This window comes from Taudactylus pleione, unplaced genomic scaffold (assembly GCF_031769625.1).
Source record: "Taudactylus pleione unplaced genomic scaffold, aTauple2 ptg000456l, whole genome shotgun sequence".
NCBI classification, from domain to species: Eukaryota; Metazoa; Chordata; class Amphibia; order Anura; family Myobatrachidae; genus Taudactylus; species Taudactylus pleione.
The window spans coordinates 81,306-92,516 of record NW_028284858.1 but is presented as its reverse complement, the minus strand read 5'-3'; the positions used below and the strand labels follow the sequence as shown (position 1 = coordinate 92,516).

At 42.0% G+C, this 11,211-nt stretch overlaps 1 protein-coding gene across 1 annotated transcript; it reads left to right on the top strand.

The window, feature by feature from the left end:
* The first annotated feature begins 252 nt into the window (after positions 1 to 252).
* Positions 253 to 7,574, top strand: HMOX1 (heme oxygenase 1). Its single transcript, XM_088448491.1, has 5 exons — positions 253 to 415; positions 1,908 to 2,028; positions 2,229 to 2,720; positions 4,385 to 4,484; positions 5,953 to 7,574. The coding sequence occupies exons 1-5, from the start codon at positions 384 to 386 to the stop codon at positions 6,069 to 6,071; spliced, it is 864 nt and encodes a 287-aa protein (XP_088304617.1). The 5' UTR covers positions 253 to 383; the 3' UTR covers positions 6,072 to 7,574.
* The last annotated feature ends 3,637 nt before the right edge of the window (positions 7,575 to 11,211 follow it).

Genomic DNA, 11,211 nt, shown 5'->3' with positions numbered 1-11,211 from the left:
GAGACAGATTTGCAGCTAATCCATCATCACAGTTACACTGTCTTCCAAAAAAAAAAGGTGTAGTGTACCCATCTGATCCTGCCAACCCCTGTACAAGTGTGAGGACCCATCTTATTACTGAGACACAAATCTGTGCTTGTTGGCAAGTATAAAAGAACCAAGTAGTCAGCAAAATAATAGACATATCCTGTTATGCAGCCTCCTCTACTTCCCCATGTTTCTTCCAGTAACAAGGACTCAGCGCTTCTATGTCATCATGAGGTCTGAGAGGAGGGAGCACTCCTCCCTATAAAGGGAGCAGACTGGAACTTAGAACAATCACAGCAGCAGAAACCGGCAACAGCCAGAAGTGACCCTGAACCTGAAGTGTTGAAGAGGGCGAGATGGAATCCTCAACAAAGCAGCAAAACAACAGGTACAGCACACAACTTATATTTTACTTCACATGATTGTTGACCTAGCACTGCTATAATGCTGTGGGGTTACTGGTGACATCTCTTTGCCTACATGGACTTATGTATAATATTTTTATACACGTTATCCAAATTGCAGTTTGTACCTGGTTATTATGTGAGGCTGAGGAAATATTCAGTTCTCTTAACTTTTTTCAAATAAAGTTTAGAAAGTTTTTCTAAAACTTTTAACCCTCAATCTGCTGAAGTCTCACAGCCATGCTGAATGTGATTGTACGTGTGTTATGGCATTTTCCCTGCTTTCTGTTATCAGGAACAATTTAAAATGGATCTATATACTATAGTCATATAGTTTCCATTGTTTTACCATCCAGGCAGCTAAAAGTCATTACAACAAACTATTCTGTTTAAACCGTTTTTCTCTATGTGCATCTAATTTATATCTAGAAGACAATGCAGAGGGAAGGGAGACTTTGAAGCACGAATAGTTGATGGCCATGTACAGTAATATGTTTGTGGCAAATGAACAGTAATACATTTGTCTATGTACTAACCCTTGGAAAAAGATAAAGTGGACGGAGATAAAGTACCAACCAATCAGCTCCTGTCATTTTACAGGCTGTTTGAAAAATGACAGTTAGGAGCTGATTGGTAGGTACTTTGGGGTCTATTTAGTAAGCCTTGGATGGAGACAAAGTACCAGCCAATCAGCTCCTAACTGCCACTTTTTAAACACAGCCTATGACATGGCAGTTAGGAGCTGATTAGTTGGTACTTTATCGCCGTCCACTTTATCTCCATCCAAGGCTTAGTAAATAGACCCCTTAATCTCCGTCCAGTTTATCTTTCTCCAAGGCTTAGTACATAGACCCTTGCAGTATGTTTGTGGCAAATTAAGTGACATAAATGATATTGTCCGGCTATAAGAATAATGGGCAGCTGTAAATTTTGATTCTGCCACCTTGAGAGATGAATTATTTATTAGTCAACATCTATTTAATATAATTAAGTTGTATTATGTTTTCGGGTGGATAAAGCAAATAAGTGCAACAAAAAAATAAATAAAACTTGAATCTGTACTGGTTTCCTAATGGTGGGCTGGTAAGCATTGCACTGTGTATTCTGGCTTTCTGCAGGTCAGATGATCAGCCGTAGGCTGTACATGTAACTTTTATTGTACTGAGAAAACCAAATTTATAAGAACGACATTAAATAGCAGAACTGCACATCGGACATGGGGTGGTGCAGCCATCTTCTCACTTAAGAGCTGACAGCAGTGCCAGTCTGCCTGCACATCACATGACTAGCTCCATGATACCAATAATCTATTTAGATAATTAGAGATTAGATCATTAGCATATAAAATTTACAACAATCTCAACTTTCCTCTGTTTTACTTTGGCTATGTAGGAAATATACTGTAGTCAATTTCCTGTACAATCAAAAGTTTATGTTTAGTATGTAGAAGGATATTTACTTTTATTTTCCAATCAGTTCTCTTTGGGACTTGTCTGAGGCACTGAAGGAGGCAACAAAGGAGGTCCATCAGCAAGCGGAGGACACGGAATTCATGAGGAACTTTCAGAAAGGCCAAGTCTCATTAAATGAGTTCAAGGTAGGAAAAGGTTTTAAACTAACTGTTGTATTAGAATTTGACAATGCAACCATGGTGATTTAACATGAATTTAGCCAAATAATAGGCCAAATTTGAAAAATGTAGTATAAAATGTGGTATCCCTTAATTTTTTTTTATGTGATCTAATTACCCTTGTGAAGTATGCCACATCAAGCCTCATCCTACTCTCTTGTTTTTAGCTTGTCATGTCCTCCTTATACTTTGTGTATGAGGCGCTGGAGGAAGAGATCGAGCACAACAAAGAGAATCCTGTTTTTTCCCCAGTTTATTTCCCATCGGAGCTCCATCGCAAAGCTGCTCTCGAACAAGATCTTGAGTATTTCTATGGCCCGCAATGGAGAGAGAAGATCACCTGTCCCCAGTCTACGAAGAATTACGTAGACAGACTTTATCATGTTGGTCATAAGGAACCAGAGCTGTTGGTCGCTCATGCATACACCAGATACTTAGGAGACCTCTCGGGTGGTCAAGTTCTGAAGAAAATTGCCCAGAAGGCCCTTCAACTACCAAACACAGGGGAAGGATTGGCTTTCTTCACGTTTGATTATGTTACTAACGCAACAAAGTTCAAACAACTCTATCGCTCACGAATGAACTCTATAGAAATGGACAAGTCTACCAAAAAGAGAGTCTTAGAGGAAGCAAAAACAGCATTTCTACTAAATGTGAAGGTGAATATATTTTTTTATTAAGAACTAAACATTGTCCTTAAAATTAGTTACTGTTGTCTTATACTTTGGTTACCTCTAGTATATCAGTGTTATTTTACTTACACTGTTGAATACTGCTGTATTTTGATTGCCCACATACTAGGCAAAATTTTACATGATCAGCCCAATACCGACACATCGGGACGGCAGATTGTGTAAAATATGTCCTAACCGTGAGTCTCTACTCACGATTATGATGCCGATGCGGGTACCCGCTGGTCGTACATCGCCTCTTTAGATCTTGCCTGCTGCAGGCAAGATCTGAAAATCTCAGTCACGATGCACTGGAATAGTATAGGATGCACGATAGATCGTGGGTCAATTTGGATAGTTTTTAACACCAAATCGTGCCCACGACTGCAAGGGAGAAATCGGACACGATATTGGATCGTGACCTGAATGCCTAGTGTGTGGGCACCTTAACTTACAAATCAATATCCCAACTCAGAAAGATGTGGCCAAGAAACTTAGCACTGGGCAGGAAGGTCTGCTGGCAGGAACCAATCGTGTTGTTAGTTGGAGACAGTTAACATACGTTGATAAAACTTGTTACACCATAGTCGCTTTGCACACATCAGTGAAATATATTACTCTTCTAACCGAGCTATGTATTTTAAAGTAGATTATTTTAATCAATAATAGAGGTCTGCACCATAGAATAATGTGATCTGTCCTAAGAGATCATATGATTGTGATGCTTCAACCACTGATCAATTTCATAGGTATATTAGATAAGGCATTTCCCTTTCTGAGAAATGTAAGCATATTAGAAGTCACCAAAGAGTTGCATAATGATATTATAAACATGAGGCTACAGAACAAGTGCTTTTACACAGGTAACCGAGCTCTGAGGTGACACACGCTACTTCCGGGAGTGCGCTATTTTGTGACACACTATTTCTTTGTCAAAAGAGACACTATATTTTCATCTTTTGCAGTAAATCATTTAATTAAAACATGTTTTGCTAGGCTTATATAGTATAGGTTCTTGTTTCATAACATACTGTATTTTATTTAATGTGAGAAAATAAATCTCAGCTGGGCGTACAGTTGTGTTTAGTGACAGATCATATTGCACGGTATTTACCATGGGGCTGGGTCAAGACTACTGTGTGAGTCAGTATAAGATGGAGAAAGAGAAATGAAGAGAAGCAGTAGGTATTGTTCATGGACAGTGTATAAACAATTGTGAAGACTATTATCTTTGGCTCTCTAGTGCTAGGTACACGCTGTCAAATTATCTGTCCAATCTGGCTGGTATGGGAGTAAATGACAATCAACCGTTTTTGTCAATTTTACAGCATTTGGGAGCAAATTGTCGTCATTTGCTCCCATACATTACCAGAAATGTTGTTCCAACCAGCCAGATTTGACAGATAATCTTATCGTATGTACCTATCTTAACATGGATGAGTTCTGTCCTATAATATCAGCCATAGTGACAAACATTGTTATCGTTGATTAATGATGCATGAAAACTGATATCCTACTTTATCCCACAGAATTACAATTTCTGTCATCCCAGCTCCGTATTATATTAGAAATTGATTCCATGCTTGTTGTCATATGAAAATTCCAGGATGTCCTTACTAAGTTATACATATTGCTTCTGTTATTTGCTGAAGGTGTTTGAAGAGCTACAGACCCTATCAGGGCAATCTCAGAATGATCATTTCACGTCGGAGGTACCAAAATTAAGAAACCGGGTATCAAAAACCATGAAAGGTGAGAACTAAGCTTATGTCCTGGAACAATATGAAAAGGCTGCACATTAGAAAATACATTTACATCTGAAAACATCAGATGGTTTCTGCCTTTAATAAGGGGGAGATGTAGCAAACCTTTGAGAGAGATAAAATTGAAAAGTTGTACAGAGCAACCAATACACTTTGAACTGTCATTTTACAAACAGGACTAGATCAATGATAGCTAGAAGCTGATTGATTGCTATTATTATTAAACTTTGTTTATAGGGTGATACAAGTGGTCTGCAGCGCCATATAGAGGGCAAAACAGTAAGATAGTACAGGATAAAACAGTACAATACAATACAGTAGACAAGTAGCAGATAGCAATACAAATCTCAACACACACAGATGAAAGGGGTGCAATGTAAATATACAGCGTAAGATGAAACCTGTACCTATTAAGAGTGGGCGCATATAATGGTTTGAGGTCATCTGAAGAAACGACAACAGCAGAGGAGTAGAGATAAAAGGGCAGAAAGCCCAAGGGTGAGGTGTAGAGTGGAGCTGGTGTGCAGGAGGGATTGGGTATGGGATCCTTACAGTCAAAATCCTGATGCATGCAAGTAAGTACCCTAACTTTTAAGCCTCCCCTAATCCTAACCCACCTTTCCCGCAGAAAGGTTAGAGCTGAACTCTAACCTTCCCCTCCCGCAGCATAACCCTAACCCTACCGCTGCAGTTTAACCCTCCCCCCGCACAGCTTAACTCTAACCCTCCCCTAGTATCTAACCCCTATACCTCCCCCTAACCCTTATACTTACCATCGGGATTCTGGAGCCAGGATTCTGACTGCTGTCGGGATTCCTGCACCGGGATAATGACTGCCGGCATCCCAACCGCCCAGATGACGACTACCTCCCTACAGGAGAAGTAGGTAATGAGAACAGAAGGGAGGAGGGCAACAACTCCACTGTGTCTCTCTTGAAGGTTTGATACATCTCACATCTAAGTTAGTTAGATTTTTATGTAGAATATTACTGCACTACAATAATATAAGCTATTGCTGGAGGCTACAATTATTTTCATCTATGCACACCCAGGGTTGGACTGGGGCTGCAGATCAGCGCTGACATCCCTAAACATCAAAAATGGTGTGTGTCCACACCTCATGGGGGCCCGTTGCATTACGGCAAGTTCTTGTCTCTCTGCATGCCAGCGAAGCAGAGTGTCTGGAGGGCGGAGCTGCTCGGGCAGGCTTTCTGGCTGGACTGACCCATCAGGGAATCGGCCCTTCTGGCATTTCCCAGGAGGGCCAAATGGTCAGTCCGGCCCTGTGCACACCAATACTAGTCAGTAGATATATTTGCAAAATGTGTTATTTATTTTGCCCAAAATGTAATTATTTTATATACACCTCCATGATAACATCCTCTGATCGCAGGACCAAATGACAATATTCAATTTGTGTAATAATGCTTCTGCTTTTTATTATCTATTTTCAATAGGTGAATCCATCACCGGGACACAGACCGGCGACAAGTTAATATCCTCTAAGCCATTGCTGAGATGGTCTGTGGTTGTAGGATGCTTGCTGTTGGCCTGCATGGGACTGTACATGTTCTGACACAAAGGGCTTTCTGTTACTGCTGAACACAGCAAACAAACTTTGTAAACAAAGGTCGGACTGCCTGAGCCTACAGGTCAAAATCGAAGACCATTATCTCCTTCATGCTTGTTACACCAATTAAAATATATATACAATATATATATATATATATATATATATATGTATAATGTTTTTCCAAGACCGCGACAAAACTTAAATCATGTGTCGAATTTTCTAGAGAAAATTTTGCTAACACCACTGCGTCTACTGTCTGTCAAATTTTAACAATAATACAACTAATTCAGCAATTGCAAACTCTTTATACCTGTACAGAGGAGCAAAACCCAAATATTTATTTCAGCCATTTTGGTGTATTACTTGTAAAAATATGACTTTAATTTTGATAATAGGTTATCCAGGGATAAAAACAGCAGTACTCATTTATATGTGGCTCCTGCTCTTGTAACTTCTATGAGGTAAAGTAATGACAGGTAGCACAATTCCAGCCCTCCAAAACATGCCTTATCTTATCCAACCATTAATGACTAACTACATGGCTTTGCTTACACCACAGTGAGTCATACGCCTTTGCCTAAAACTAGTTTCAGGTTTTTGTTTTTTATTGCACTAGATAGATCCATTGGAAAAATCTTGGATTAGAACTGGATTCCTATGACAACATATACTATAATAATTTCAATAGATTTAACTATTGTTGGTACTGAATTGCTTTATTTGATTTAATCCTTAGCTGTTTGGTTTTTAAATTAGAAAGCAAAACCCAATTGTAAAGCACAATGGAATTTGCTGGCACTATATATGTTAATAAGTGATACAGGTTGAGTCTCCCGTATCCAACTATTACGAAATACGGAATATTTTTAGCATGACTGAGATAGTGAAATCTTTGATTTTTGATGGTTCAATGTACACAAACTTTGTTTAAGGCAGAAAATTATTTAAAAAAAAGTATAAAATCACTTATAGGCTGTTTGTATAAGGTGTATATGAAACATAAATGAATTTCATGTATGTACACAAAATTTCTTTGTGTCACAAAATTATTGAAAGTATTGTATAAAATTACTTTCAGGCTGTGTGTATAAGGTGTATATGAATCATAAATGCATTCTGTGTTTAGATTTGGGCCCTATTCCTAAAACATTTCAATATGGTATACAAATATTCCAAAATACGGAATATTCCGATATCCAAAATACCCTTGGTCCCAAGCATTTTGGATATGGGAGACTCAACCTGTAGTGTTAAGTTTCAAATTGCTTTCTATTGAGCATTGGTCCAAAATCAGATTAAAAGCAGAAGAATCCCCGTATTGCCATGTACATATAGTGCTTTAGAAAGCAAATACTGTACATCAAATATCTCTCTTGTAATATACTGATTAAAATACTGTATATATTGCTAACAGTTTGGTAACTGCACATATTACAGAGCAATGTACCTATAGTAACAACTAATAAAAATGTATTATATGTTTGTTTTTAACAAAATGAAAATAAAGTTGTAACTCATTTCTAAATATAGAAATTGTTCTTATTTTACATTTTATTTAATGGGGTGTATTCTACAGTACTTTAAGATGACAAATAGTTTTTATATTTTTAATATAAATGACTTCTGTAACTGACTTAAATGTAGATACAAGCCTGTAATGCCAGCTGAGTACAGGTTGCCAAAAAGCATATCTTTTACTTCTGTCTATGGGGGGAGATGTTTCAAACCTTGGAGAGAGATAAAGTGGAGACTGAGGCCCTAATTCAGGCTCGCTCGCTGGGTGTGTGGGCGTTTTTTTATTTTTTTTTCTCCGGCCGCTCGTAAAGCTGTGGGAGACCACCCACAGCTTGTGCGAGCGGCCAGGAGACCATCGCGATGATCGCGGCCATCGGCCTTGCGACGAGACCCTGCAGTAGGTTCTAGGCTGCCGCAAGGCCGAGTTAACTCCCTGCTCTAATAGAACAGGAAGTCCACTACTGACATCAGTAGTGCTGTCAGTAAGGCCCCCCAACAAACGCCAGGAGTTCCTAAGGGAACGCCTGCGTTTGTCCAGCCACCCCCCCTACCTGCCCACTTCTTTATCTTTATCTCTCTGTAAGGTTTAGTAATCTCCCCCTATGTGTTTGGGATGAAAGTGTAAATGAAAACTTTGAAGACTGAAGCAGAGAAAGGTTCTGAACAGCAGGGACAAAGAGGACTATTTACATAACAAAATTAGAAACTGGCAAAAATAAAAAATAGGGAAACATTCTAAGAAAGGCCTATGGCAAGAAACCCCTTGAGAGAGCCAGAAGAGAAAAAATAGCTGTTTAAACAACAACAGATGCAGACTAAGGGTGGGATGTACTAAAGTTTAACACAGCGATAAACAGCGCTTACCGCAATGATGGAGTCTTTCGCGTATGTATGAATAAAGTTTTCGGTAAAAAAAATCATGTTGTCATCGCAACCATGAAATTATGCTCTAATATCGCAGCGTTTTGTCCTCCCATTGGCAGACATGGTGGCTTCCGTGAGGTCATATGTGTAATCGGAGGAACCGTTATTAAACAGCGGTGTATGAACGGCTCATTTGGTGGCGATTAACTAGTTCAGTCAGCATAATAGAGTAGTATTTATCCGCATATAATTAAGTTATGAGCAGGTTTATTTTTTACTTACATTTTTGGATTGTTTAACTAATTTAAATATATATATATATATATATATTTACTGTGCGAATAATAATGTACATGTATATTATTTTAAGGCTGCATATAAAAAAACGGATTTCTCCATTGAGAATTCTGAAGGGGGGCAGGGTGTTTAAGGGGCCACACCTCAAAAGGTATTGGAGGTACCAAGCTGAAATTTGGTACGGACTGGTAGAACTGCTGCTCGGTGCTGCATGCCAAATTTCAGGGCATAAACATAAAAAATGAGGATTTGGGAGTCATCTAAAGCTCCAACTGTCACTTTTTTCTGTCATTCTCAATCACTTTTCTGCTGTTCTCTATTGGGGATTTTTGGGAAGGCATTACTCAGCGTAGGGGGCGAATTTAGACTTGGGGTTTGTTTTAATAGGTAATTATTGTTCCAGGGTACGTGCTTTTGGGGTTCAAGTAAATAAGAAAGTTAGTTTTTAAACTATTACCTAGAGAATCTGCCATTATACAGATAGGACTCTCCAACTTGTTGCGCAGCCTCAGTAGGAGCCTGCAGCAGGTGTACTCACTGTGGCTTCACTTGGGTGTACACAGATGGCTGCCTTTTGTGGGAGTTAGCGGCAATGGCAGCGACAGCGGTGCAGCCATCAGCGGCAGAGGCAGTACGGGTGTGGTGGTGACGGCGGTGGCGGAACCTGCAGCTGTGGTGGTGTTGGTGGCGGGTCTGGATCTGAGAGGATCCATTCCCTGCCAGCCATTCTGGCAAAGTATGGAAGCGGCGCCCATTTCAAAAAGGCACCTAAGCGCCATTTTTGAAATTCAAAGATGGCCGCCGTGAGCCAATCACGGCTCTCAACATTATCAGCGGGACCCGACAGAAGTAGCGACGGGACCCAGCGCCTGTCGGCGGCGGGCTTGGATACGAGAGGATCCAATCCCTGCTTGCCATTCTGCCGAGTACGGCAGCGGCACCCATTTCAAAAATGGTGCCTCAGCGCCATTTTTGAAATGTAAAGATGGCCACCATGAGCCAATCACGGCTTGCGGTGGCCATCTTTAAATTTCAAGAAATGGCACTCAGGTGCCGCTGCTGTATTTGGCAGAATGGCTGGCAGGGAATGGATCCTCTCGGATCCAGTCCCGCCACCGACACCTGAACAGGCGCCGGGTCCTGCAGCTACTGCTGTCGGATGCTGCCGCCGATGACGTCGCGAGCCGTGATTGGCTCGTGGCGGCCATCTTTAATTTCAAAGATGGCCACTGCGAGCCAATCACGGCTCGCAACATCATTGGAGGAGATGGGACCCATCAGCGGCACCTAAACAGGACAACAGAAGCCCTGGGGAGGTGGCAGGGACCCCTCAGGCGAAGACGCCAGAAGCAGGATCGGCGCCCACCCAGTGAAGATGCCGAAGCCTTGGCGGGTTAGCATTCACCAGGCGAAGACGCTGAAGTCCTGGCAGGTTGGCGCCCACCAGGCGAAGACGCCATAAGTCCTAGTTGGCGGTGGCCATGCAAAAGATCTGAAACAGGCTGCAGCCCACTAGGCGAAGATGCTGAAGCCCTGGCAGGTTGGCACTCGCCAGGCGAAGACACCAGAAGTACTAGTGGGTGGTGGCCATGCAAAAGAGCTGACACAGGGTGCCACCCACTAGGCAGACGCCAAAGCCCTGGCGGGCTGGAGCCCACCAGAAGTCCTAGTAGGTGGCGGCCACAAAAAAGAACTGACACAGGCTGCCGCCCACTAGGTGAGGACGCCAAAGCCCTGGCGGGTTGGCATCCCTGAGGCAAAGACGCTGAAGCCATGCTGGATTGGCGCCCACCAGGTGAAGACGACAGAAGTCCTAGTGGGCAGCAGACACGTAAAAGAGCTTACACAGGCTGCTGCCCACTAGGTGAAGATGCCGAAGCCCTGGTGGGTTGGCGCTCGCCAGGAGCTTAAAGGCTGCTGTCCCCCAGGTGAAGATCAAATCAATTTTATTAAAAAAAACAGTGTCTGTTCATTTTAATCTTTCTTTTACAGGTATACTACAGGTACCAGTGAGCCCAAAATTCCCTGCTTTCTGGTACTTGTGGTTTTTAAAGTACCAGCATGCGGGGGAGGCTTGCTGGAACCTATAGTTCACCTGCAAAAGAAAAGTCTTTAAAATGCACCGCATATTACACAATCAACACGGCACCCACCCCCAGGGGTCCCGGGGATAGCCCCGGGCTACCAGCCTGGGGTGCCCTTGAGAGGGGGACCTCTTTATTGTGGGGTCCCCGGCTCCCCAGCCTGGGCTGACTAGCGGTCAGGGTTAATGCTGCTGATGGGAGGCCTGGTGAAAGGGCTCCCCTGGACCAGGACCGGATAAGAACCCAGTGCTGGTTGCACAAAGTATGGGGGACCTCTATGTCGTTTTTCCCCTGTATTTTGGCAACCAGGCCTGGTTCTCACTAGGCTGCTGCTGGTTGAAATTAAGGTCCTCGCAAGCGGGTCGATGTTGGCCCAGTGCGCA